Source organism: Malurus melanocephalus, unplaced genomic scaffold, assembly GCF_030028575.1.
Source record: "Malurus melanocephalus ecotype Western Australia unplaced genomic scaffold, MMel_1.1 scaffold_114, whole genome shotgun sequence".
Taxonomy (NCBI): domain Eukaryota; kingdom Metazoa; phylum Chordata; class Aves; order Passeriformes; family Maluridae; genus Malurus; species Malurus melanocephalus.
The window spans coordinates 1,940,595-1,968,468 of NW_026623346.1; the positions used below are offsets into that span (position 1 = coordinate 1,940,595).

At 35.9% G+C, this 27,874-nt stretch overlaps 1 protein-coding gene across 9 annotated transcripts in view; it reads right to left on the reverse strand.

Moving 5' to 3' along the window:
• SBF2 (SET binding factor 2) overlaps positions 1-27,874 on the reverse strand; it is a 226,965-nt gene that overhangs the window by 107,991 nt on the left and 91,100 nt on the right. For all 9 annotated transcript variants that reach the window (XM_057369734.1, XM_057369731.1, XM_057369737.1 and 6 more), the window contains exons 3-6: positions 20,642-20,779; positions 8,260-8,373; positions 6,597-6,707; positions 4,173-4,278 (exon numbers count right to left, since the gene is read on the reverse strand). In XM_057369734.1, the coding sequence (XP_057225717.1) occupies positions 4,173-4,278; positions 6,597-6,707; positions 8,260-8,373; positions 20,642-20,779 (469 nt within the window). The remainder of the gene's footprint in view (positions 1-4,172; positions 4,279-6,596; positions 6,708-8,259; positions 8,374-20,641; positions 20,780-27,874) is intronic.

Consider the following 27,874-nt stretch of genomic DNA (forward strand, 5'->3'; position numbering starts at 1 on the left):
CATCATTACTGGAGTGGAGCTTTTTAAAGTGCTTGTACTGAAGTACCTCCCTGCTTAGCAACTCTGCCATCATCACAAACATCTGCCCTAGTATTTATATTTTGTGCAACTGTAATGATCTTTAGAAGTTTAATCAATCAATCACTTTTGAGATCTGGAATTACAAATATTTAGTGACACTGCAGTCTTCAACTATTTTATATTATTTTTAAGTATTCRTTTTAGAAGCTTCATATACTGCCTAATGGTGCATAATAAATTTCTAGATAAAAACACTTTCCGATACATAAAAAGGCTAGAGGATAGTGATGTTTAGCACTTTCAGTTACATCATAGTTTGGACAAATCAAAGAGAAGCTTGCCAAGTAACCTGGCTCCACCGACCATTACCATTCATCTTCATGCCATTCCACCTATTTAATCTCTACTCTACACAGCCCTGGATTCCAAAGCACCCTTACCTTGTGTTTTCTCCAGAAGACGCAAAGTTTCATCTTTGCCATGAAAAAATTACTCTTTTTAACATAATGTCGGTATGAGTTTTACTGAAAATACTTGAGTGGTGAATTTAAGACTTGAGGAGAAAAACAAGCAAAGGCAAACAAAACAGAACAGGGGAAATAAGGACATAGGAAAACAGACCTGATATGAGATTAAACAAGAAGGAAAGGAAGGAAATTTTGTCTTTGACTGAGTATTTGGAACAGAGACAGATATTCTTCAGGAAAATACATTTTCATAATTGTTCTGCTCAGCTTGGTAGTGTGATTCTTGCTAAAAGTCTGTGAAATGGGTAAAAATCAAACATTCTGGTTACACTTTAGGTTCTTGTTTTGCTGCTTAGGTCCCTTATTTTTTGTCCTGGTCTCTTTTGAAAACAATACCTGCCTCTTGGGGAGATGGAACTGCGTGTCTCAGATTCAAATGACTGAATACATTACTGCTGAATACCCCATATGGAGAAGGCAAGTAGGGCTGGAGTCTGGAGAAAAGGGCTTAAGGCAGAAACTTAGGAATGCATAGTTAATGCAGTGAGACAGGAGAGAAATATAACCTAAATATAACCTAAATATAACCTAAATCTCCTCAGAGCCTGAAGAGTTCCTCTGAGCTACTGCATTTTGAAGCTTCTATAGATATCTATCATTTTACTAAGACAAGAACAAGAAACAGAAGAGTATTGAAAATGGTCTTGCTACCATGGATAATTTTTAGAAATAATTTTATGATTCCTATTTTTCTACCTAATCCTCCATTGATTAAATAATTTCTAGTGATCCAGCCACAGGCCGTTTTTTTGTCACATTATTCCCATATATTAGGCTTTTTAAAATAAAAAAAATGAAGGTATGACTTAAAATGTCAAACACTGCTGTTCCTTATTACTAAGCTTAAAACCTTTGGGGATATTTTTCCCAACCACAGTTTAACGCCTAAGTGAAAATAAGGTCTGTTTTCAGATATGCTGTGGACTCAGTAACACAGGGAGGGTCATCTGCTGACACAGTATTATCCTGCCAAGCACAAAAAGCATGATGAGGCTATTATTGCACAATATTTCTCAAAATAAATGTTGAAATTACTTTTGTATCTATTCATTGCGATAAACTTTGTCTTGCTGCCCACCTTCCTCCAAGAAAGAACTATTTTTAAAAAGGTGATTTATGCAGTTCACAAATATTTTTCTAGCTACTCTTCGATTTTCTATTAATAATTGAGATAGGATGAAGTGACTTGTACCCGAAGAGAAATAACTGAACATGTCATTATTTGACAAACAGTCTGGTCAATATTTGTGTCCTAAACACCAGCATTTGATGGGAGAACAGTGATACTGAAGTAGTGAAAAGCAGGAGAATGCTTTTGCCCAGGCTGCTGAGACAAATACAGGTTAAGCTTCTGTTCCAGCCAGGCAAGAGAAATACAGCAAGTGTGAATATTGTTCCAAGAAGCACAAAAACTTCTGACAAGTTCGACTGTGATCTCCAGCAGAAAGGATTAGGCCTTATCTTGGGAAAATAAACTTTCTCAAAGGGATTCTACCACAGGTTCTATCACACACTTCTGGGCTCACTGTCTTTAACTCTTCATATGACTACATGAAAAGTGAGAGTAAATGAGAATTTATTTAAAAGTTTGTTAGTATTTCCTGGTCCTCTCACAGTTAACAACCATTGCAAACAGGCATGTGTAGCTGTATTAACAAGCCTTTTTTCAGTAAATCCAAACAGAAATTTAGAATTAACAATCCTTGGCACTAAGAACACGATGACAGCCCATCACCTACATGGGAATGGAATTTTGGCTGTTCTGGAAAGGGAGGTACGCTATGAAAACATACATATTTTCTAATTTGTGTCCTTAGAGATATAAGGCAATTCTACCATTGTGCTGTATCCCCAAATACTTAGATACATCACCTGGGTACTGAGGCATACATGCGGAAAAAAAATCAAACATACCCCACCTCCCACGCCAAACACAAACAAAAAAAAAAGAAATAGGAGGTGGAAAAAGCAGCCTTTTACAGGTAGTTGCTTTAAAAAAAATCTACTTGCCAACCTATTTGCCTATTCCTTAACTAGTATCAGCCCCATTCCCAGGCAACTACACCACCGTTGTCCCACCAAAGAATAGGGAGACACAAAAAGAGGGCCTACACAAGGCCATTAGACAAGTTCATCCTGATACTTCTTACAGCCTTGGAAAAGAGAAAATTCTGCTACAACAGAAAGGAAGGGGTACTCAGACAACTCTTTTTTTTTTCTTTTTTTTTTTTTTTTTCCCACCAACTTGCATGATCCCCTTCAGGGAAACAGGATGTAAGCCTATAAGCTTCTCATGACAAGATTTGCCACGTTCTATAACCAAACATTTTCTTCAGTCTCTCCCTTCTTCAGGCCAGTTGAAGCATCACTAACGGGAAAAGTAAGCAATGAGCACATCTTCATTCCTTATCTTCCTTTCTCTCCCCCTCCTTCTGCTGACCTTCCTATCCTTATATGCACTATGACTGGAAAGGGCAGCTGGTAAGTATGGGCTCACTGACACATACTTCTTACAAGCCACCGAAAAGCAAGATATATGGAACCTCCAAATTTGCTGGAAGGCAGGAGGAGAAAAACACAGAAGCCAGACAGCAAAAAGGCTATGGGATATGGGAAAGGAAAGATGAAGGTGAAGTTGAGCAGCACCTATATATCATGTTAGCCACAATTTTTTAAAACTACTACACACAAAATTATAATATTCCTTTTGGAATAATATTCTTTCTGGAAGTATACAATTAAATCTTCGCACAAGGAGATGGCTTCAGCTCATCAGATCTGATACTGCTTTCTATAACATACGGTCTTACTGTTCTTCACTGTTATTTTTCTGGTTTCCATCCATTCTCTCTGTCTGCTTGAGAGATGACAGCATGACAGATGACAACACATATACTGAGGTAATTTAGTTGCTTGAGAGTAAAAACGAGACTCATAGGTTCGGAAGAGATTATTAATTGCACCCTTATCCATGGCTACAAGTGTATGATTCAGTTGCTTCACAAAGCAATGGAATGAAGACTGAGAGTGTTTGAATTTAATGACAGACACAACACCAGTACTGAGGTACCCAGGTAACAGTGACGCAAGGCTGGAATTGGAATGAACAACTAAACATTTGATGAGGATTGTGTTAAAGCATCTTCTTGAAAGATAAGGAGTAACAGATAACAACAGAATTACATGAACTTTTCAGTCACACCAGCTTTATTCCACACCTCCTTGGTTTTCTTTGGAGATTGTACAATACCCAAGGGGAGAGGAGCAGGGAATCTTTTTACATGAATGTTTTTGTGATTAAGTGGGGCCATGCTCACTTCTGACCCTAGTAACTTACAAATACTACATGGTGCGATTGGACTAGATGACCTTTAAAAGTYCCTTCCAACCCAAACTATTCCATGATTCTCTAATACTGGAGATAATTTACCACAGGCAGGCTATACAAAAACATTCTATGGATGTCTGATTAGGGGATAAAGGCTCGATTAGTCATTCTTTCATTTGGAAGAAATTACATTGCCATGCAGCTTTCTTGGCACATGATTAAAATTGAATTACAACAGAAAATACCTCATTTTATAATTAAAAAAAAAATGCTTTTCAAAGCAGACCTAGACATACCCAGTTGCTGAAAGAGAAGAGCCACACTGGTGCCTGTAACAGGAAGGCTATCGTGTAGAGGAGTCTGTATCAGTTGTCGGTCCCCAGCTCCCAAAGAAAACAATTTCTGTAGAAAGAATTTAAAGAAAAAAGTAGTTTATATAGAAAAAACAAGCTGTCATCATATGGATAACCGATTCATACTGCAAAAATGATTTCTTTTGTATGCTATATATTATATAATAGTATATCTAATATAGTACCTATTTATATGTACATATATATATAGTGAAATTTAAAGTCAAATAGAGATCTGATATAATTTGAGGACAGTCATGTGTCTCCCTTGCATTTACACTGACTTAGTTAAATAGTTATGGCTTTGAAGGCAGTTATTAGTACATTTTTATTAAAAGACCTCCCAGGAAAAAGAAAGTTTAAAATACATTTAAATCAGAAAAATGTACAGTATTACTAACTGAATTTCTTTGCTATCTACTGTCTGCATGAATGTTTTATGCACAAACATACTTGTGACGTGGATATTGAAGAGGACACTTCTGCTATTCCTGTATTCCTGCTCGGCACATTAAAGTAGAATTACAACTTCAGTTACCTTTCCAGCACAAGAACATACCTTCCTTGAAGGAGGCAGGGAATGGGAGTGAAAGGAGTGCACTTGAGTATCACATCCCAACAGCACTGCAATTGCAAAATACCCTTGCTTTCCTCTGAGTAAATCCACACGGCATTCAAGCAGTGAGTGATTTCAAGCAGTTACCTCTAACCACTAACTGCCACGGGCTGGGGGGAATTTCTGTGTGGCAAATCTTCACTGTGTATGGCACCAAAGGTAGGGAAATGTATGAAGGCAGCAAGGTCTAGTCGCTGCACTGCAGGTATGGGAAACCAAAAATCTCCCCATAAATCAAACAAGTCCCTGAGCTGTAGCAGAGATGCTCTACCCCAGCACTTCACCAGCAGATCATTGCCCATTTCACAGCTGACTGTTTCCATGGTAAGAACATGAATAACCTCCTCCAGAACTTCTGGAAATAAATGCCAGAAGAGGGCTCCCATTCTAAGATAACTCAGATTATGCCCTGGAAATGTGAGGTCATAAGACAAAAAAAGAAACACCTTATTTCTGAYTTAAGTGACAGTTTGATACTAGAAAATTTAAGTTGGAAATAAGTGAGCATTTTATTTGAAGAGAAAAAGCAGAAGGAAGAACAACCAGAGGAGCATGACTTTTCCTTCCTCTTCCAGCAGAGAAAACAGCATTGAGAAAAGCTGCATTGATGGACAGAGAGAAAAAAGAGGATAGGAGCAGAGCCAGAAGTTCAAGTGGATCACCAAAACCTGTAATATGAGGCTTCAATACCACTGGAAAAGAGGGTTTCTGACTCTGAGATAAAATCTTATTATTCCCCTTCAAAAAACCAAAAGCCTAGGATACAAAAGCAGATACTGTCTGCAGAGCAATAAGGTAGACCTTGACTAAGCTGACACGACATTCTGACACAACACTGGAGAGAAATTCCAAAGCAGGCAGGGCTGTGGAAAAACCAGAACAGAATTCGGGAGTTGCAGAATTTCAAGAAGGTTGAAAATCCATAGGTTGGGTGGGATGCTGTGTATGTAATCAACTTTAAAATGTTGCCATTTGCTTATGTAGTTTCCAGGTATGTTTCATAATAAGGACCATAATTTCCCATCAGTATCACAGCATAAAGCAAAAGCCAAGAAAAGAAGATTGCTGTGATTGCTTTGATAAGCCAACTGGCTTATCAAAAACCAGCAAATGTATAGGAATAATTTATATAAAGTAAATCAATAAACAAACCTGACTTTCTCCTCCTAAAAAGCCTAGGTGAAAAGCAGAAAGAAGTCTATTTGCTAGAAAACTTTACTTTTATTTTTGAATGTATGGGCTATTTGCAATATTTAATTCCACTGAGGAAACAGTAACATTGGAGTTACTTTTCAGCATTTAAGAGACAATCTATGAAAACAGCAATTTTAATGAGTTATCAAAAAAAATGAACAGTGGAATCCCAAACTGTATCAATGAAAAGACATGCATAAATGAACTAAAGTGAAAGTTATGTTAGAAAATGGCAAAGGCAAAAAGCCATAAAAAATTTTTCTGTAGCAAGCAAAAATATTCCTGAACACACTATTATGAAAAACTAAACTTATACAAACTGCTTAATTTGTTAATGTGCCCTGTAAAAGCCAACTCAGTGACAAAATTAACCCTTTGACCTTATCCTGGCATGGAATTTTTGCTGTCTTTAGAAGACAGGCTACAGGGAAAGCACTCAGCTGAACTATGATCCTCTTTTTCTTTCAAAAATATCTCAAGAATTTATTTTTTGTTTTCTTCATAAATTTAATTAACTGGAAAAATACCCTTCCCTCCCACTCCCACCCCCCATTTACCTGAGACCCTCCAGAAGCAGGGACAAGGCATGAACACAGATTTGCAATGAGAGTCTCCAATGACACATTCAGACTGTCCACATACACGGTGTAGATCAAGCCAAGGCAAGCCTAGAAAGATTGACAAAACAAATCAGACTGTTATACAGGGAAAGCAGATGTCAAATTATTTAAAGATCTAGGTACATAATTTGAAAAAAAAATTCTTCTTAATAGTTACTAGTGTACTGAAGGACTCTCCAACCAAAGATAAAGTAATTTTCCACAGAGACAGTAATTTATTTTTAAAATTTAGCTTGGCTACTTACAAGAGATGTACGTTCTTTTTTCAAGAAATTTCATGTATAATATTTTTGCTTCGTTTGTTATACAAGAAGTGCTTTACTATGAGTTACTGTTAAAAATGATAAAAATCAACACAACTTCATCTGTGCTTTGAGCTATAATGCAACTAAACCTGACTAATTTCCAGGGTAGAACACTGATTAATCAAGGAGCTTCTGAGGCTCATTTTAAGACTAGTATCCATCACCAACAAACCCATATGTTCTTTAAGTTACAGTCTTTATTTCATTATATCAATATAAATATATTTTACATTAACAGTGTATTAATATTACAGCATACTTCTAATGTATCCAATTTTGTCTGAGAAATCACAAATACAACTTAAGCAAGAGTAACATGATATTCCTTGGAAAAAAGGAATTAACTGATTCACAGCACCTTTTTGTGCCATTTTACTGCTGTAACTTTGATAAATCAGCAAATATCTTAGCAATTCTCTTAGAAATAATTCCAACAGTAACTTTTCATGCAACACATAGTCAAACTGTGAAACTCTACGCTTGTTGAGCTTGGCTTGTTGTAAAATATGAAGGTTAAGAAAATGAACTAATTATAGAAAAAAACCCATACAGCTCTGGTTCAGAATGCCATTTAACTATTATTCGTATTGAATTAAGAAAATATTTTGTGGAATTATTTCTACAGCCTGCTCTATTCTTACACAATTTGCTTTGCATTTGCTATGGGCARCTATCAGAGACAAAATACTGGGCTGCCCGGTCTTTTCATCTCACTTGGTACTTTCATCCTTAATGTCTAAGACAACTGCTGAATGATTTCCTCCTTTGATCTGTAAACTGAACTTTATTTGTTTCTGTTAATATGTATAGGCTTAGGAGAAATATAAGCTTTTCATTTATCTCTGATAAGTCATATTTCATCAGCTGAAAGTAATCCAAGATCCTAAATCTCTGTCATGAATCTTAATTTGGTCTGGAAGAGGCTTGGACATTGYGCCTTACATATGGAGGAGAACTAGATTTTCACTATTAATTTATCATTATATAGTTAGTCAAATATTGTCCTAATAACCCCTTCCATTATAGAGTACACTGAGCCCAGGAAAAGCTTTATCATGCCTCCTATGTAGTTTAAAAACCACTTGGAGGGTGAAAAAGCCCTATTTTAACCTACAGGGGTTATTCATTGTCACAGATGCTGAATTTTTTTCTAGTTCAGTCTAAGTCTACTTTTGCTTTTAAATCCCCAAATCAATCCTGAGTGAGATGATTTAAATCAAAAGTACAGTCACTGCTACTCCTAAAACCAGATTTGCCCACTGATAYAGTGTAAATAGCATTTGTAAATACTTTACCCTAAAAATTTCTGGATAATCTAGCCTGGACACCAACACCAGACTTTTAGGAGCAAAAACTTCTGCAGGTGGAATTAAACCGGACTCCTCTTCACCTTCAATTTCTTTTGATCCCTTGAAAACAGAAACACTTCAATTAATAAGCAGAAAGAAACCTCAAAACAAAATGTTAGTATTTTTACCAAAAATGAACATTTCCAAAGCTTTAGAAAAATACCTCTTTATTTGAACCTGGTAATAAAATCAAGTAATGGGAGCACACTCCAATGGTTGCCCGAATTCCCTAAAGCTTCTAGATGTAATTCAGTTTATTAAAATTAACCTGGGCAGTCCTGCACCAATCACCTAAGATACAGTTCTGAGACAGCAGTTAAACAAAGTGCTGTTTGTTTCACAATTAATACTCCTTGTTCTGCATTTTAGATAGTGAAGTGGATTACAGAACAGCATCCTTCCACATCAAAGCATTAGCTGATTTACAATCAACCTTCCTCCAAATACAGAGATCATGCATTTCACAAAAAGAATGTTTGCTTGTCCTCCTCATATTAATATAATTCAATTTCGTACAGAATTTCCAGTAACATCACAGCTGAAATTATCTATAATGTCATCTCCAGCCTGACCTAGTGGATTTGGAATCTAAAGAAATTTCTTCACAAGAAAACTCATTCATATTTCTCAGAAAAAATCCCTCACACTTAGGAACCACTAAGATTAAAAAAAAAAAAAAAGAGAACAGCACAGTGCTGATAAACTTGCAGTTGTTTGTGCTATTGTGCAAGTGGCTGTAATCTTTTTGCCAAAACTTATTCAATCACAAATAGTTTATTATTATTCATAGCCAAAATTGAAGATGTCACTAAATATTTTCATTTCTAAAATTCCATACATTCTTTGACAAATTAAGTTTTCAGATGACAGAATGTCTGTGCTTTCCAATTTCTCCATGTAACTCTCTCCACCCCCGCACCACCCACCAAATTTTTAATCTGTTCCTCTGACCAAGCATTCTTCCAAGCAAAAATCACTGCATTATCTTAATTAAGAACACGAGAAAAATTACATCCATTTTCGTATGACAGCATGAAATATCTGCCTTCTATTTCTGTCACGTTACTACTCATTGTTTCAGTTCCTTAAACAAAAATCCAACATTTCTCCAGAATGGAAGAAATCTGATAAAAATGCTCTTAAATGCCAGGAATGCTGCGAGTTCATGTTATTTCACAACCTCAATTCAGAATGTACAGTTTCCTTAGGCAAACACTAACCCACAATTTAGCATTCAAGTAAAAATTAAGTAAAAAGAGTTTTAATCAAAATAGCTTAGTTAATACTGTATAACACTTCAATACCAAAACAAAATCAGTTGGTACAACAATATATATACATTTACGGACAAACACTTGGTTTTGTACATTAAATTTTACCTAAATGTCAACTAAGGCAATTGCAAAGTATATGCTTAGTTGAGTTTGCATCCCATTTCTAAGCTAAAATTATGATTCACAAATTCATAGAGAAACACAATAACTCATCCCCCACAGGTTCATTTATTTTCATCCATGTTAATATTGACAGGGAGAGCTTTTACAGGAATTACAGTTTCCTCCCACCGCCCTCAAAAATCTCCAAATTTTTAAATTATCAGCAGAAGTTTACTCTATCAACTGTTCTAAAGAGGAACTATGCGTTCTAGGCATAAAGACAACAGATTCTGGATATGTGACAAATTGTAGACTCTGATGTTTGGAAAAATTAAATTAAAACATTCCACATTCCTAAAGGCAAGAGAACACAGAAGCTCCTCCCTGTTCACATGGTTCTAAGATAATGAAAACTCAGGGTGCACAGATAAGGGAGGAGCTTTCCATACAAGATCATTTTAATAAAACCCCCACAACTTCAAATCAGGTCTTGAATTAATTCATAATTAGATTTAAAACTTTTGGGGTATGATAGCAGCACAATACTGATTGATAAAGTGTTTATACTCTTAAACCACTCTCTCCTACTTCAGAAAAGATTTACAGAAAAATGCAATGTGACTGCTATGTTTCTTCCCTGGCTCAAGGTTCTGACAGGCACACAGGCACATTATTAGGAGTCAGTAGACTAAGTAGATAATGATTTCAAACACATGACTTTTAACCTACTTTTCAAGCAAGGTATTAACAACATAAGCATTCTGTATCAATACTGATTACAAAGCAGTAAAGCCACAGACGTGATTCTACTTGCACTTTTGGTCAGACAGATGCACATTTCATCTTTCTTTATCCCTTTTCTCATGGAAGGAAAATATATTCTTAAATAAAAAATAACAAAATGAGTTTGTAATGTTGGGGATTTTTTTTACCGTAACTTCTTATTTTATATACGCAGCATTCAGTTTACAACCTAATTATGACTAAAAGGATGTTAGGGAAATCCTTGCTGAAGATACATAGATTAAAAGATGTATTTAAATTACGGAATCACAGAACTACTGAGTCATTTAGGCTGGAAAAGATCACTGAGTACAACCTGTGACCAAACAGCACTTTGTTAATTAGACCAATGGCACTGAGTTCCATGCCTGCTTTCTTCTTGAGCGCCTCCAGGGATTCTGACACCACCACCACCTCCCTGGATAGCCCATTCCAATGTCTGATCACCCTTTCTGTAAAGAAATGCCTCCTGATGTCCAACCTGAACCTCCCCTTCAAGCTGTATCCTCTTGTCCTGTCACTTATTACCCAGAACAAGAGGTCAACCCCCACCTGGTTCCACCTTCCTTTCAGGCAGTAAYAGAGAGTGATGAGGTCTCCCCAGTCTCCTTTTCCCCAGTTTAAATCCCTCCAGCTACCTCAGCCACTTCTCACCAGATTTGTGCTTCAGACCCTTCACCAGCTCTGTTGCCTTTCTCTCAATTTGCCTTGGTTAATTAAAAGTAAAGTGTTACTGCTATTTGCCTTTCTTTTAATTTTATCTAGTTATCATTATAGTTTTCCTTTTGCTCTATGATTGGTTGGAAGATGATGACAATGGTGGTGATGAAGACTTCTATGGGGCTTCCCTGATAGCTCTCATCTAGAATGCTGGGTAGCCCTTCATACTATGATAGAATGGACACAGAATTTCCTTAATTTCAACTCAATATTGAAAGAGATGCCTTTTTTCCCCCCGTTTTCCTCTTTTTGTTTTTAAATACTGGCAGACTTTGAAAACACCTGAATTTAGAAAAACATACCACTAGAGAGCAAACCAGTGTTCCAGATCATTAACAATCCATTTAGTTTAACAGGTGATAAAGATCTACAAGGAAGGCAAAAGAATACTTTTCTTTTTAAACACCTAATTAAAAAAGTTCTGAAAAAGACTCTTCAATAGGTTAAAGAATAGGTAACCGAGATCTTTGTAATTATATCGAAGAATTTCATGATTACCTATGGTCATACATAACTTCACCATGCTTAAAATATTTGGTCCCTCATATTTAGACATCAGGGAGCCCATCAGGGACCGGTTCCCTGCTCTCAAACTCAGAATCCTATTTCCTCTGCATCCTGACTTGCTTTCTAAAGTTATAAGTAGAATATAACACAGAGATCTGTAAACTATGGCTGACTTATGTCCTTATAGCAGCTTTCCCGAAAAAATGTATTGGATATTACAAACCATCATGAAAACTTACATGCAACAGTACAATGCTAACACTTATGTCCTGTGAAATAAAAAGAGGTACAGGACAAAATAAGGTAAATAATTTTAAAACTAAATACACTATTACATTCTTGAAAATTTGAAATACAATCAAACAAGTAATTATTTGTTGTATAGGCAGAACATGGTTGAGGATGTATCATAGGTTTAAACAGAAAAATCTTACCTGGTTTTACAACAGTGTTTGATTTGTTTACTTGCCCTTTTTTTCCCCCGCTCTTTTTCTGCATTAATAATACATGATAAAAAAACTTGGAAATGGTGAAACTTCTTTTGAGGGACACAGAATGCAATTTCATTTTGCCCAACTTGTTTGCTATAGCCATAAAGTGGCATCTTAAGAGACTGGCCCAAAAACGTGTGTGTGTGTGTGCTTAGTACACTTAAAGCACAATACATATATTTCAACTCAAATGTTTTCACGTATTTTAACAAATGTTCATGCCTGCATCTACAGTAAAATATATATACACAACTTCTGGCTGAACACAATAATCAGTTTCATAATTTTTACAGAAATGAGAATTCAGAACTAGAGAGAGCACAAGTGCATGCATTGCTACTGTTTGCCTTTTCTTATGGGGGAAGGACCTGTTGAACACAATTGTGACCTCAAGTGATGGGGTAAAGTAAAACATGTAATTACCAATCAATTGATCTAACAGCATCACTCCACAGTTTATGAACTTGTTCAATAAAAGCAGTTGAATTAATAAATGCATTAAAACAGCTCTGATCCCTGTAACAAGGTAAKAATTTTAAAGCTTGGTGCTAGAAGAAAAAGTATTAAACAAAAGGTAATTATAATAATGAAATACTGCATATTTCCCTCAAATAAATGGATGTTGACCAAGAGCAAAAAAACTTCTTAAAACTGAAACCACTACTACACAAATTAAATATTATAAATATAAAATAAATAAAATAATTGCATCATGCATGTAACAAGGAAATAAGTACTTGTAGTTATCAATTCGTTTCATTTCACATGCATTTATGTCTAATAGAATTTAAAACATTTGTGGGTTGCCTGACAAAGGCTGACCTTACACTTTACGTTTTCCATCGAGTGGCAATGGACTATGAAACATCTCTCTGCTTCCCACTCACTCATCTCCATGAAAGCAGCTTTCCTGTAAGTCACATCTGGATGACACTGGGAATGTTTCAATGTTGCATGGGGTAACTCAGGACATAAAGCACACATTTTCATATAAGCCTCAATTTCTGCCTAAGAAATTATGTTAAAACTTTTAGAAGAAAAAAGTGACTGATTTTGTGTTACTTCAGTGAAAAACTGCAACTCATTTAAAGGCACCAAATATGGCAGCCAAAAACAAAGTTCAGGGAGCAATTTTACTCATATTAACCTTATCTTTTTTTATTAAACATAGATATTAATTACCACGATCCAGCCTTCAAACTTTAAGGTTTCCTCTTGAACTTTCATAAACCTAATTTTGCCACAACAATCACATTACTTTGAGAGGTCAGCTCTGCTTCTAAATATTGACATTTAACATAAAGGTAACAATCTAGGCAAAATCAACATTAGGAACCAAAGTAAATTATTAAAGATCAAAATGGCCTACCAATGTACTAAAAAAAAAAAATTCTCCCTACTACTGAATGTAGCATTATCATTCACTCCATCAATATGCAACTGAATTACAGCACACATGAACCATAGCTACCCTTCTCCTGTCTTCAGAATGTGGACTGTCAATTCTGATTCATGTTGAGCAGAGAAGAATGAGGCTTATCCTCATGTCAGAGGGAAGAAAATCCATTTAAACTGAGGTACTAATAGTTAAAAAACACAAGGCCTTAGATGGAGCTCCACTGTTCTGTGGGTGGAGGCTGGTAGATATTATTTGAAACTCAAAGGAAATCAAATGTGAGCAGAAAATGAAATCAGAATTGTGCCTTAATAATTCGTTCAGCCCTCGAAGGAGAGCGAACATCTCTCATTACAAAACATGCACTCTAGTACTTTATTATGTCAAAACCAGTTTGCCCTATGCAAAATTTTGCATTGAAATTATGCCAAGTTCAGCAAGCCTGTTGTTTTTCTACTAACTGTCCAATAAACATTTAGAGACCATGGATGATTTCTTATTTTTGGAAAAATTATTTGAAGTTTATTTTAGTAATCTTATGCCAATTACTCATTTGGGACAGATCCCTTTCTCCTCATGTGACTTGGTCTCTGCTTGTCTTATTTGCAGCCAAATACACTCTCAGCTGCTTTATGAACAATCAAAGGCCAAAAAATACTCAGCATCAATTAATTTTATTTACTTGTCAGATTATATAGTATCATTCAATAAATTCTAACACATGTATGAAAATTAAAATAAACTAAGATGACTGCTTCCAGAAGGCAAATCTGCATCCTGCCTGCAGTCTGCTGTACTGAGCTAAAAGCACAGGTGAATAGATCTGCTTTGTGGTTTGCCTACATGCACAGAACCACAGCACTGAGTGAAAAATTAAACTAGCATCATAGCCCTTATCTTGATTTAATAACTTCAAAATGGGGACAATACACCGTAGTAATGCACAGTAGGAGGTCTATCAACTAAAACAGATAAGGATCAAAGATAGAAAATGACATGAAGATCATAAACTTATCAAACAGAGTAATCTCAAATTTTTATGACAGGTCAGCTTGTTTACTCTCTAAATCCTATTGACACTTCAGAGTACTTATGTGGTAGTAAAGAGTTTGCAATCCACTTCCAGAATCACACAAAATTTACACTACCATCATCTATTAGATGTTTCCCATTTAAGACACCTCACCCTGAGCACTCCAGAAGGTGCTAGTATTATTAGCATTATTAGCTAAACACAATGGAAGGACTTTGAAACAAAAGTAACCTCACACCCACACTTTGCACCTTTCAGTGCAGCTTTCCCAGCCATGGGCCAAAGTATCTCCCTGGAATAGGCCACTGGGATATGCAAGCCCCAGAAGATCTGGGAAGTCCAAGGTGATGCTGCTGAGTTGCCCTGCAAATGCTGAAATTCCACAGGACAAAAATCAATAGCATTAAGGAACAGCTTTTAACATGTTAACCTTACCATTGAGCAATGTGAAAGAAATGCAGTACCAAATCCTCAGCAAGAACTGTGCATAGGCAAACATTACTTCAGAGCTTGGAGTTTACAAAATCTTTCTGGATTTTCCCAGAATCATGATCCATGAATTCACTCTTTCTAACTCTACACACCTAAACTAAGGTGAAAAGACAGCAGACACCTACAAAATGCATGCAGAACAAATGGCAAAACTCAAATCTAAGAAAGCTGTAATTCATACCTTATTTTAACTCAGTATAATGTTTCATAAAGAATATAGAATAGCATATGTAGACATACACCAAGGCAAAATTCTACTCTACACAGAGATTGTTTTGGTTAATTAAAACACAGTTAACCCCTTTAAACTGCACAGGGAAATGCATCGAAAAGATTTCCAGTGAATTGCTATGAATTAGATTAGTGCTGTTTGAAAGACATTATCTGATCTCTACTGACAAAGAAATATCTCTGCTCAAAAGATAGCATCTCCTTGTCCTGTGAGCTGAATTTGGGACCTCTGTTCAAAAACACAAGAGTTAAGAGGACAAGGTGACCTGCACCCAACACAAGTTTTTGTATCCTGCAAAAGCATGAGTTCAGCTTGGGGATTGTGGGCAAATACGTGAGCCAGGGGAAGAACAGGACAAGAAAAATTATTGCCAGAGTTATTAAGATGGAAATATGATTTCCTCTGTTCAAATGTTCTCATCTTAACTTTAAATTCTGGTCTAAAGAGGACCTTATAGGTATAAAAGGACATTAAAATACAAGTCTATTTCTTATGTAGAAAATGATCTACAACCTTGACTTTACACCAGAATAGAAAAGTAATAAGGCATTACCTTAAATCTCTATATGATGTCACAACAGCCATTTTTCAGTAGATGATGATGCAATATATTAAACATTGCTTTTAAAATTGGGGTCTTTCTCCACAAAACGTGGTTTAGGGCACTGACTATAAGAAGAAACTTTTAGAATAAATTTAACAGGAAAGAAAATTTAACAAAAAGTTATTAAACTTCATTTTAGGAATAACATGCTCCTCTAATATCCAAAGGGGGGGGGGGGGGGTCAGACTTCCCATACAAAATAGGTATAATTGAACTGAGTGTTCTCACCATCTGGTAAAACCCAAACATCAGTGACTCATTGAGCAGCATATGCTTTAGCACAGCAGGATCACCAACCCTCCAGTCCAAGCTGAAAAATTATAACTTTATGAAGCACGGTCATTTCGTTGGCAGTTTTTCCCTTGACTCAGGAAATATCTGTGAATGTTGTGAATCTGCCATTTTATGGTTTGGGATTTTTACAAGTTCTTTTTCCTCTTTTTGCAGGGGAGGACAGAGAGAGGAGGAGAATGTGAATGGCAGGAAACAGGAGAGCTGTGAATTATGACTTATGTCAATTTTCCAATGTGATATATTTAATCTTACATTTGTGATTGCAATGTAACATACATATGCTTGAGACAATATAGAAGAATGATACCATCTTGTAACAAGATTATTATAAACAAATGTTTGGGGGTTTGTGCTGATCTCACYGAACACATTTTCTGTAATGCAAGAAATGCAGTTGCACAGGCTCAACTGCTGGCATAAATCATTCTCTCATTTGTTGACAGTGAGGTTGCGAAGAGAGGGCAAATTTCTTTCCAAGTGCAAAGSAATGTACAAATTGACCATTATGCTCCCAAACGCTCTGAGTCAACATTTTTTAAAAAAGATTCTATCTGTAGTGCTCTTCCAAACACTGTTAATATAAATTCTAACTGCATAACTGGTAAGAAGCACAGCTGAGRTCAACAGAAGTATCTGCTGAGTCAGTCAAAAGTATTAAATCAAGTCTTTATCTGCTAAGTGGCAACATGCGAAATTGCTGCTAGAAAGAACCAAATTTTAGCAAACTGTGTACATGCCACAAAACCAAACATATTAATGTATGCATGTGTATGAATRTAATTTTTTTTTAATGACTCATAAAGCTACACAGAGAACCTGAGTTTTGCGGGTGAATTCTGTAGATGTAAGTAATGATTCTTCTGAATACCCTTTGACTGCTCAACTGCTTCAGCTGCCCAAAAAATAAACTAAGTAGACTACTTTTTTGGGGTTGATAGGACAAGGTTTTCCCAAATCAATGACATTTCAAGTGGATTTCACACCAGATTTGAACTCCACAGAACCAATAAAAGCACAGCAATGGGACATCATACACCTCCACATCCTCCCAATCCTCACAATAAAAAACAACCAACTTTCAAAGCACYGCGAGGGGAAGGGAAATGGAGATGTTTCAATTTACTGTCCTCCTAATTCCTAATCTCCTAAACAAATACCTGCAGATTCATGGAAGTGAATATGGCACCCAGCTCTGCTAGAGCATCTAAACAGCACCTTAAGCCAAAAAGAAATGTGGATAAAGCCAAGCATGTGCTGGAAACWCAAGAAGCTAGAAGGAGAAACCAGTGCAGTATCCCAGATTTGTCTACACTCATGTAGGAACTTGAGGTGGGAAAATCTTGCATTTAGAACTGCTCTGCAATATACAGGGCTGCCTCTGAATGACACCAGGCTTTATCATTGTTAATTCATTATTGGACTGCCTCTAGTAGCATACCCACAGTCCAAATTTATTCTCCTGTTAAGGTCAAATGTTCTGACGCCTCATTTTAAACCCAGATGAAGAACATATCCTTACACAGCTTTAGCAAATGTTACTGGGACAATTGAGTCTAGCATCATAAACCAGAACAATAAATGAAGGATTCCAAGACAAAGCTGTATCACTTGAAATCACAGCACCAAGTGAGTTCTATTCCCTTATTTAATGGAATGTTTTCATCTAACACGTGGCTACAAATATGGAGTATTAATCAGACTAAAGTTAACAACAATCTTTTTATATATTACCGCAACTTCTTGAGAGCTGATTATTAATCAAACTGACCAGCACCCACGCAGATAACAGCAACGCATAGAACTGTCAACTAAGAAAAAGGCATTCTATTTTCTGTCCAGGAGTAAGAAGTTGAAAATAGGCCATCAGCTGATTACTAGAGCCTGTGCTTTCCTCTGGAAAACTTGTTATGACATGCATTGCCAAGAGACTAAGCTGAAGCCAGGACTTTCAGAGATACCAGGGAGGAGACTTTTTTTCCTGCAGACTATATAGTTCTTACAGCTGCTACATTAATCTCACAGCCTAGGTTATCATGGCACCAGTAACATATTCCATGTAAATACAAACTCCTTACATTTCTGGTAGCATTTATTTACCAATTAATCTTGTAAGAAACAACTGAAGCAGGAATGAAGGGAACCAAAACAATAGAAGTCTTCTTAACTTGAGTCTTGAGTCTTAGCAGACTCAGTTGTGTCTAAAAGGTTTGTGTTATTATGCAGAAGGTTCCAAAAAGGTTCAATGGTTCTCTTCTACCGTCACAAGCTAAGAAGTAAGCTTGTTTTCAACCCCCAATTTAATTAAACACAGAAATTTCCAAGTGGTTGAGTCCACTTTTTTTTTTTTTTTTTTTTTTAAAAGATGATTCTGCCAAGTCAAACATCTCATCACCCTGGCTGAATTCCAACCAGTCTCACGTATCAGCAAAGTTTACCTGGTAAAACGCTACTGGGAAAAAAAGTGGGTTTGTAGTTTGTTTTTGAAACTTAATCTTACTTTTGCCTCAGCAAGTTATATCATTTGGTTAAGGAAAAATTGAACTAGATTTAACTGTCCAGGTTAAATACTGTCCAGGTTTCATTTCAAGTCCTGGCCACTGGGTTTCTTGAGGCAGCATCAGAATGGTTAAATCAATTATTACTGTCCGAACGCAATGCTCCATGAGCTTAGGTTTCATTACAGACTGTACATGTGCTGAATTCTTGTCTAATGACCATGTAACAGGGCACGTTCAATTATTCTCTTTGGGTTTCAGAAAGAAACAGGAAGTTTGGCTATAAACAATGCAGTCATAGAATAAATTTCACCACAGCAAGTTCATCTGAAAAATATGCATTCTTTACAACAAAGCCAGGAATGGCATTATGAGAACCAACATCCTGCTGCACTCAGTTTTTTACTTTGGGTTTTTTTGTATTAATACTTAGGCAATATAAGAAAAAAACCCTTTTAGTTAATACTGGATGTTTTGTGATGAGCATTACTTCAAAGATATGGATAGGGAATCAAAAGCAGCTGCTGGAAACCACAGGGTAAATAACAAGTTTGCTAAATTTAGTTTATATTATGAAATACATAGAGTGGAGGAAGAGTCAGCCACCGTAAATTTTTATCAGCTGGGAAAGAATTACTATAGAGTATTTCACTCTCTACTTATAAAATAAAGGAAATATAACAGATATTAAGCTTTTTAAGAGGAATCTGTCAGTTGATCTACACTAAATTTTAAGACTAAAATACATCTTAATATTGGCACATTTTTCTGCTTTAGAATCCTTCTAAAAATCTACAAAAATATCCACCTAAACTGTAGCACTAATGAAATGAGAATAACTATTACTCTCTGACTTCCAACTGTGCCTAGAAAAAACACACCATTATTATTATTATTATTATTATTATTATTATTATTATTATTATTATTATTATTACTATTACTATTACTATTACTATTACAACACATCTTTCAATTATTCTACCAACAGGGTAACCCTTCAACTCCAGTATTAAATGAGCAGAGTACTCTTGGGCTATTAAAACATTTTCTTAAAATAATCAATAATTTTACAGTTCTTCAGTAAAAGAACAAGAAATTACTCAGCTATTTATATAATCTGAACTAATTCCATTATACTTAGTGCCAAAGTTTTACTTGTTTTCTAAATTTCATGTAGGAAAGAAGGTATTTCAAATCACAACAATGGCAGTCTGCAATTACAAATTGGATTAGGTTTTCCCTAGGTTCTGGATTCTAAAGATTCCAAGTATTAAATCACAGCAGATATTCTGTGAAGTACTTTACATCAAATGGGAAACAAAATGTCTGTTTTTGAAAAAGTGAGATTGCCAAAAAATAATTAAAAACATGGTAAAAAACAAACACTGCCAAGTAGCTGACACCTCAAATCTGATATAACTTAAAACCTGAATAATTATTCCATCAGTTTTAAAAACCTTGCCAATAAATGCACTTAGAGAAATAAGGATATACACTACAGCATCCTGGTGCACATTTGTTCTGATGGAGCAGGCCAGCAGAGGGAGCAGAAGTTAATAAACCTTTTCCTAGTACAAGGCTGAGAATCATCCATGCTATGTCAAACACGAAAGGAAATGAAAGGAACACCATATTGTTTATCCCATTTACAGAGGAAAATGTGGTGGAGAAAATTAAATTCCATGACATATTTTTGGCTGGGTTATTTTTTGTTTCAAAGCAGACAGAAACTCCAAACACACAAAAAAGTACATCAAGCTCACTGTTTGCAAAAATACATGCATTTCTGTAGGACAGAAGAATGCAGCCTTAGCAGGAACAGCAAAATATTTTCTACAACACTGATCTATGGTTTGTAGACACCTCTGTCTGCATTTTTGTTTCTTACTGTACATTTCTTACCTGCAGGTTTATCTCTGCTTCATAGAAAGTCAGGCAGGAGCAGTAGTGCCTCTCTGAGTCAATGTCAGTCAAAACCACCATGAAGAACGTTGGCTGTTTCCTCTCTTTTGAAAGCTGCCATCCTCCAGGCTGGCAAAACTAAGGAAGCAAACAGACAGACACAGGTAAGCAGTGACACCAGTTATTTTCAGAAATATAAAAGTATTGCAACATTATCAAGGAGCTCATTTCATTTAAAGAGAACATACACAGGGCTGCAAAATTTGAAGAAAATGGGGAAAAACACAGTAGGTCTTGAACTTGGTGAGATGAGAGTAGTTCTATAAATATCAAGGGAGAAATTAAACACTATGAAAAGAAGATGTGTTCCTTTAAATACAGAACTCAAGAGCATTTTTGCAATGTTGAACAGGAAATAACAGGAGCACATTGACACATTATGCAGATTGCATTTGGATAAAAGTTCGATTCTGAAGCTAAAATTCTTCTTCTTAAGAAGTCTCTACATTTTAATTCCTTCATTTATTCACCAATAATTTATCTAATCAAACATAGATATATGGCACTTGCACCTACCTGCAAAATTGTTCAATACTCACTCCTAAAAAGACTATTTATAGAGCAATATTTTTCACCTATTTATTGATTGCCTCTGTAAACTTCTTTGTGAACACTTGAAATGTCATATGCACAAGCAGCCTAAACAAACAGAGAAAACAGCAAAGTGGAARCTGTGAGGGTTTTATTCCTTTTTAAAGGACTAGAGTACAACATTATTTAAAAAACTTGTTCTCTACAAGGCAAGAGTGTGCTGAATTCAGGAATCAGTTAGCTGGAGATACCTGAGATGGGCTTTATGGAATGCTGTATTCCCCCTTTCTTTTATTGAAGGCTAAAGTCATAGCCACGAAAAAAAGAAAATCACATTTTTAGTAGCAAAATTATAAACCTAGAATTTAGCAAAAAAAAAAAAAAAGCAATAACCCCTATTGTAATGTATTGTAATTGTAATGTATTAGGAGTAATAATAATAATATACCACAAAAAAATCTGAAAATTGTTAAACAATGCAGATACCAAAGGAACCGAAGAGATAGGTCAAAATCTCAAGTTTCCAGAAATTGCTTCACTCCCCTAGACAGATGTTAAAGACTGAAAGAGCATGAAGAGTAAGTTATAAACAAACTTTTGCTACTGATTCATCTTTAGAACCTCTACTATAAAACCTGGGTAGTCTTAGGTGARCAGCAGTTAAAACTCTGCCTCTGAGATACAGTTTCTTTTATGATCCTGGGAAAATCTTCAAACCCAAAGTTTTCTCATGTTACATTCTTTAAATTCTAGATAGTCAGCTTAACACTTGTGAGTCTGTATCCTTAGAAGTGCTAAGCACTCCCTTCTACATCTGAGAATAACTGATCTAAACATCAAAAAGTACTCTGTGAAAAGACATCCTAATCATTCCAAGCTAAGCATCCAGTATTAGTCCATGATTTTGACAATACTGGCCTAATCTTTTGTTTTTCATCCYGTATCAGTTAAAAATAAGAAGATACTGCTATTAATCTTACAGGACTACTATAAAGATAATGTAATATGGTCAATATATACATACATTATAACAAAAACATAATTTAAAAGTTTGACAATAAAAAAATCATTGTGAGTTCTCTATGAATTACAGAGTTAGAGGGCTGTCTGTGTAATAAATGAAGGCTGGAATCCACAGTTCAACAAGATAACCCCCAAAGCTGTGAATTACTCTTTGCTCAACAAATATGAGCCAAAATGCAAAGAACGCAGTAAGAGCCTATAAATAAATAAAACCCTTCCATGATTTGCCATTAGAACCAAATGATCCATGCAAGGTAGGTCAAGTTAAGGCTCTTCATGCAGCACTAGCTCAGGCTTCTTAGGGTCCAAATGCTTGAGTTTACAATTTTAACATTCCTTCAGTTCTGCCGAGTGTCCCGGTTCTGACAGGAGCACCCAGCTGGTGCCACTGCCCTTCAGCTTTACAGCTGATGCCTCGTCTCACACCTGGAAACAACAATCTCATAAAGTCTGGAATTCCTGGACAAAGGACCATTCTGCACACACCATACACTACACTACTAAAAGAGCAGAAGAGTTTTGGTAATATTTAAATACAATTAGTTTTATTGTAAAAATGCATTATTAGCAGGTCTACTGCATAAAATTAATGCCAGTATCTGCCCTGTAAACTGGGAAAACACAAAGGGAAACCCAATAGCGAAACTTCAGGCTACCGGAGGAGACTGGATCTGGGCAGGCTGATGTCAATAGGAATCTCCCAATTTTCATGCATGCCTAAAATCTACTCAGGTCACAGGTGGGAATTCTTCCCAGTTTCAAAGAGATCTTGTGTATCACACATGCTYCCCAGATTTAACTATTTTACTAGGAAACAACAATTAGTGATAGCTRAGGAAAACAGCTGAAGTAGAGTACATCCACTGGCTACACAGAGAGTCTGTGTTTTCAAATAAACTAGAAGGAATTTATAAATAAAGAGATTGAGGATAAAGACAACATGCTCCTCCAAGAGATTAAACAATGACTGTTTCTCTGTTTCCTTAAAATAAGGTAATAAATGTTAGCGCAATATTTGAAATGCAAGCAATATTGAGAAGAACTTTCCAAATTAGTATAAATACAAGTTACCATCAAGTATGATTACCAGCACTCTGGCTACTAAGAACAGAAAAATCTTTTCTCACCAAACCAGATGCTATACCAAAACAGACAAAAGCATCACTGCAAATATAATCCAAAGGTCATGTGCTTCTCCAGTAAACAAGAAAAACCCCAGCAGTTTAAGAATGAACATGCTTCCATATTGTTTCACTTATTTGCCAGAATTCTTAGAAGCAGACTATAACTTCTACCAAAGACAGTGAAAATTAGCATGAAGCAGAGTGTCCAACTCACTACAAGAATAAGTCCCTAATGGTGGCGAGTGCTTCAACATGAACTCCGTGTAACGACTGACTGCCTCTAAAGTTTGCAGATACGCAAAAGTCTTAATTTCTAGGTGCTGAAATTACATCTTACACATTGTTTGAAACTGCAGGTGCCCACTGAAGCAAAGAACTTTCTCTTAATTATTCCCACAAATGCTTCCAGACTAAACAAGAAACGAGACAGATTAAAAAATGACGCATGGTGCTTTAAACCAGTGTAACTGCGCTTGTTACCTTTAAAAAATTTGTATGTCATCACCATAAGCCTTCTTGCAAAAGTCTAGACATGATTAATCAATGTTTAAAAGTGACATTTCTTTCTTCTGATTTTTATAAGCTAAAACATCATCTTTGCCTGATTCATAGGCTTGTTCCTTCTCTCTAACCTACAGCCACAGCTGTACTGCTACTGCCTGCCTTGTCCTTCTCTATTAAAATTTATCATTTGCATAAATCAGCATATCCCTTAGATATACTGTATACAGCTTTGGTGTCTAGAATCACAGAATCCTAGGACATCCTGAATGGGAAGGGACAGGTCATGGAGCAGATCACCCTCAGTGCCCTCACTTTAAAAAGGACATTTTGATTCTGGAAAGTATCCAAAGAAGGGCTTGAACACCCAGCGGTTTGAGGCCACGATGACTTCCCCAGGGAGCACTTTAAAGTCTGTTGAAAATTTGAAGAAAATGTTGAAATAGTCACAATTTCTTCTAAAGCATGGAGGTATCAGAATTCCTAGGAAGAAGGCTTGTTGGTTACGGTGAATATGAAGTTTAAATATTATTATGATAATGAACAGTAATTATAAAGTGCTCAAGTTTCATTAAAGAAAATTTTTAGTCCTTTGTATCCTTATAATGGCAGAACTATAATATCCATATCTGTGGATCAGAAATTACACAGCTGCTGAACTGTACATTAGAAATTCATCATTTTCTTCTGGGCTCAAAGCCTGAGCACAACGAAGTCCACAACAAAAACTCCAACCAATATTCTAGTTGGGTCTGTGCAGCGCCAGACTGCTCTCTCTGCAGTTTTCATTGTTTTCTGTATCAATGATCTGGTCAGCTTTCCATCAGAAATCCACCACCTCTGATGGCACTGCCAAGGTAGAAAGTGGAAAAAGCTGGTTCAGAAAGTTTACAATGTGAAATGTTCCCTGCAAGTCATCCTTTGAAAGCATTTTGTGTAGAGTTTACACAGAATGGTAGACAAGGTCTGTGACATACCATTACAGAATCCTGCACTTAAATAATTATATTTAAAATATATTCTCACACTGTGCTTTTTCCTCAAAATATATTTGTGCACTTGTTCCTTGTTAAATAAAATCCAAAGCTATCTGGGATGCCCATAAAATAAAAAACACTTGAACTCTATTGATAAGACTTGAATGAAAAAATCCCAAAATGATTTTAGAATTTAAAACATCTGACAGAGATATCCACTTTTTAATTCAATTCTTTCTCCAAATACTTAATTATCCCTTGAATCACTCTGGGCACAAAGAGACATTTTTTTTAAGCTTTCTTCTGCAGGCTCTTACTATTCAAGTAACTGCTTTGTTTTTAACATGTATCATCATCATCTTTCCTGAAAACCTCCCTAAAAATAAAGAACCATGTTCTGGACATTATGTGAATGAAGTTTGTTACATCTGGACTTGCATGACCTAGCACCAGCTGCTGAGTATTTCACCATTTCTCTGTTCACTTATGTATGGAATTTTGGCAAAGGGAATTTTCTTTCTCAGATGCATACCTCTATTTAAAACAAAACAAAACAATTACAATGCTCACTGGCATGATAAAAAAGCAATGCTATGAAGCTGTAAACATGAAGAAATGATCAGATATTTCTGGATGTAAACAGAACACAAAATATAGACTGAATTTTGTAACAGCTTCCTGCCTTTCAATATCTCGTATCTAAGAAAACTTGTATTTATCCTTACCCTAGTCTAAAATAAAACCAGGGCACTTCAAGTATATTTAAGTAATATATACAAGTTATTTCCAGGTAAAAGCCCATTTCCAGCGTTGCAGAATATTCTGATGATCAACTGTAAACAATCAAACTCAAGCATACAGAAAACAAAACTTTTAATCCTAAAGCTATAAAGAAACAGAAAATAAAGGCCTTTTTTAAAAATTATTTCTACATTGGAATGAACTGAAATGCAGCATTCTCCAGAAGGAACCTTTACATAATCACCTCGTGGCACCTGTGAATTATATATATTTTAGGTAGCTAACCCTTGCCCTCCTTGCCTGGCACAGACTCTCCCCAGGTACTGAGGATATTTCCAGCTCAGCTCCTCAAACATTTCAATCCACATGAAAACAGACATTACAAAGCAGTTCCCCTCAGAGGAAAGATCTTCAACCACATTCTTGAGCTTCCTAAGGCTGAAAGCTGCTGAAAGATTGTCTCAATGGCACTAATCCTGCACAAGTGACAGACGAGGTATTCCCTAATTGGAGCTGCAGATTAAAGTGATCCTCAACAACCAGATGCTCAAGCTTGTCACAGAGGCCCTGCAGCAAAGTTCAACAAATGCAAGAGAACTTAAAATATGTGGGAACATTTCAATTAAAACCAATTAATACATCCTCCAAAGTCAATGACAGAGAAGTCTTCTACTGAAATTCATCAAGGTTGACCTTCCCTCCACATCAGTAAATACATAATCCTGGGTGCACATCTATGCATGCACTTGAAGAAAAAAAAATCAGTTTCAAGTTCACTGATTTGCCTTTTTAAAACCTCATAACATTGTGTAATTTTGAACACCTTTCCACAATGAGCTGCTACAATGAAAACTCAAACTTGTAAAAGCATTTGTACAGCAACTGTACTCCCAGTTGATCTTCTGAAAAAWAAAAAAATTGAACTGGCTTTTAGAATGAAAGCTACACCCACTGGGAGAACAGTTTCTGCTTGTGTTTTCAGAACACTTAGTATCACCATGCCAGTGGCTTATTTAAAACAATAACAACAACAAAAATCTGTCAAATAATCTTCTCACCATTTCTCAGCAAAACCAAGCTAGACTACAGAATTTATGAGTAAGCACTGCATGCTAATGCCTTTATTTCAGAAATAGTATAGGATTAACTATGGGGTTTCTATTGAATGGGGTTTTCTTCAGAAAAATCAACTTCCAACATCTCTATTCTAATCAAATTTAGTAAGAATGTGGAATTTTTAATCTGTTTAAACTGARGTCCATCCACTTGTTCTCAGCCAAGTGTTATCAAGATATACTTACGGCAATTAAAAAATTCTGAGATCCTTGGACTAAGAATGTTTTCTTACCACCCTCACCACCAATAAAACCCAACACTCTGCTCTGGGCTACCTCAGGTAAAGTGGGCAAGACAGCTGGGAATGGCAACCAGGAATTTTCAGATGTACATCAGTATATCAACCCAAACATCCATACATTTGGTGTCTGAAGCACGTATTTTATGTCAGTGAATTTTAGGTACTTCTTTTTGAAATTTACATTTTAAATTTCACCGAAGTCATAAATTTAAACTTGGGTCTTGCACCTGAAATTCAGGAACAAGGGGCCTGCCTTCAGAATTTCTTTGCTGAAGCAATCCTTGCTGGTCAGCAATAATTGCTGCCAATTATTGGCACAACTGCTCAAAGAATAAGACATGAAAGCAGAAAAAACAGTTACAATGCAGCAACAAATTCAAATGAGATACGACTTTAGCAAATTCTACTTCAGTCACAGGTTAGTGAACAGAGAAGTAAACAGTTCCAGTGAATGCATTGTTTTGTTATGAGACAAAAAGACAGTATGGATGGAAAATTTCTGGTATTTAGAATGCTTAAAGAAGGACTATAAAAGAATACCACTATTCAAGAAACTGATTTCTTGTATTAAATGCTTGTGTTTTAATTTTCATCTCAAAATAGATAAAGAAGCATCTGTGTCCCTCTTAACCTTTTCAACAACCATTCTTCAGGAGTGGTTTTGAAAATGTGTAGTGACACTATAATAGTTAATTTGTTTGGGCAGGGGGAATTTTGCTTGCTTTTTTCTTGTTTTGGGGCTTGTTTTTATTCCTATTTTTAATGACCCCTGATCTTTTAAAAGATTGGTCATCTGAGGTAGACAAGCCTAGGAATACAGTTTCCCTTTAGAAACATAATTGAGCATTTTATGCACAATTATCAGTGAAACATGAAATATAAGCTTTGCCTAATGCATGCTTTTTCCTCCTCTCTCTGC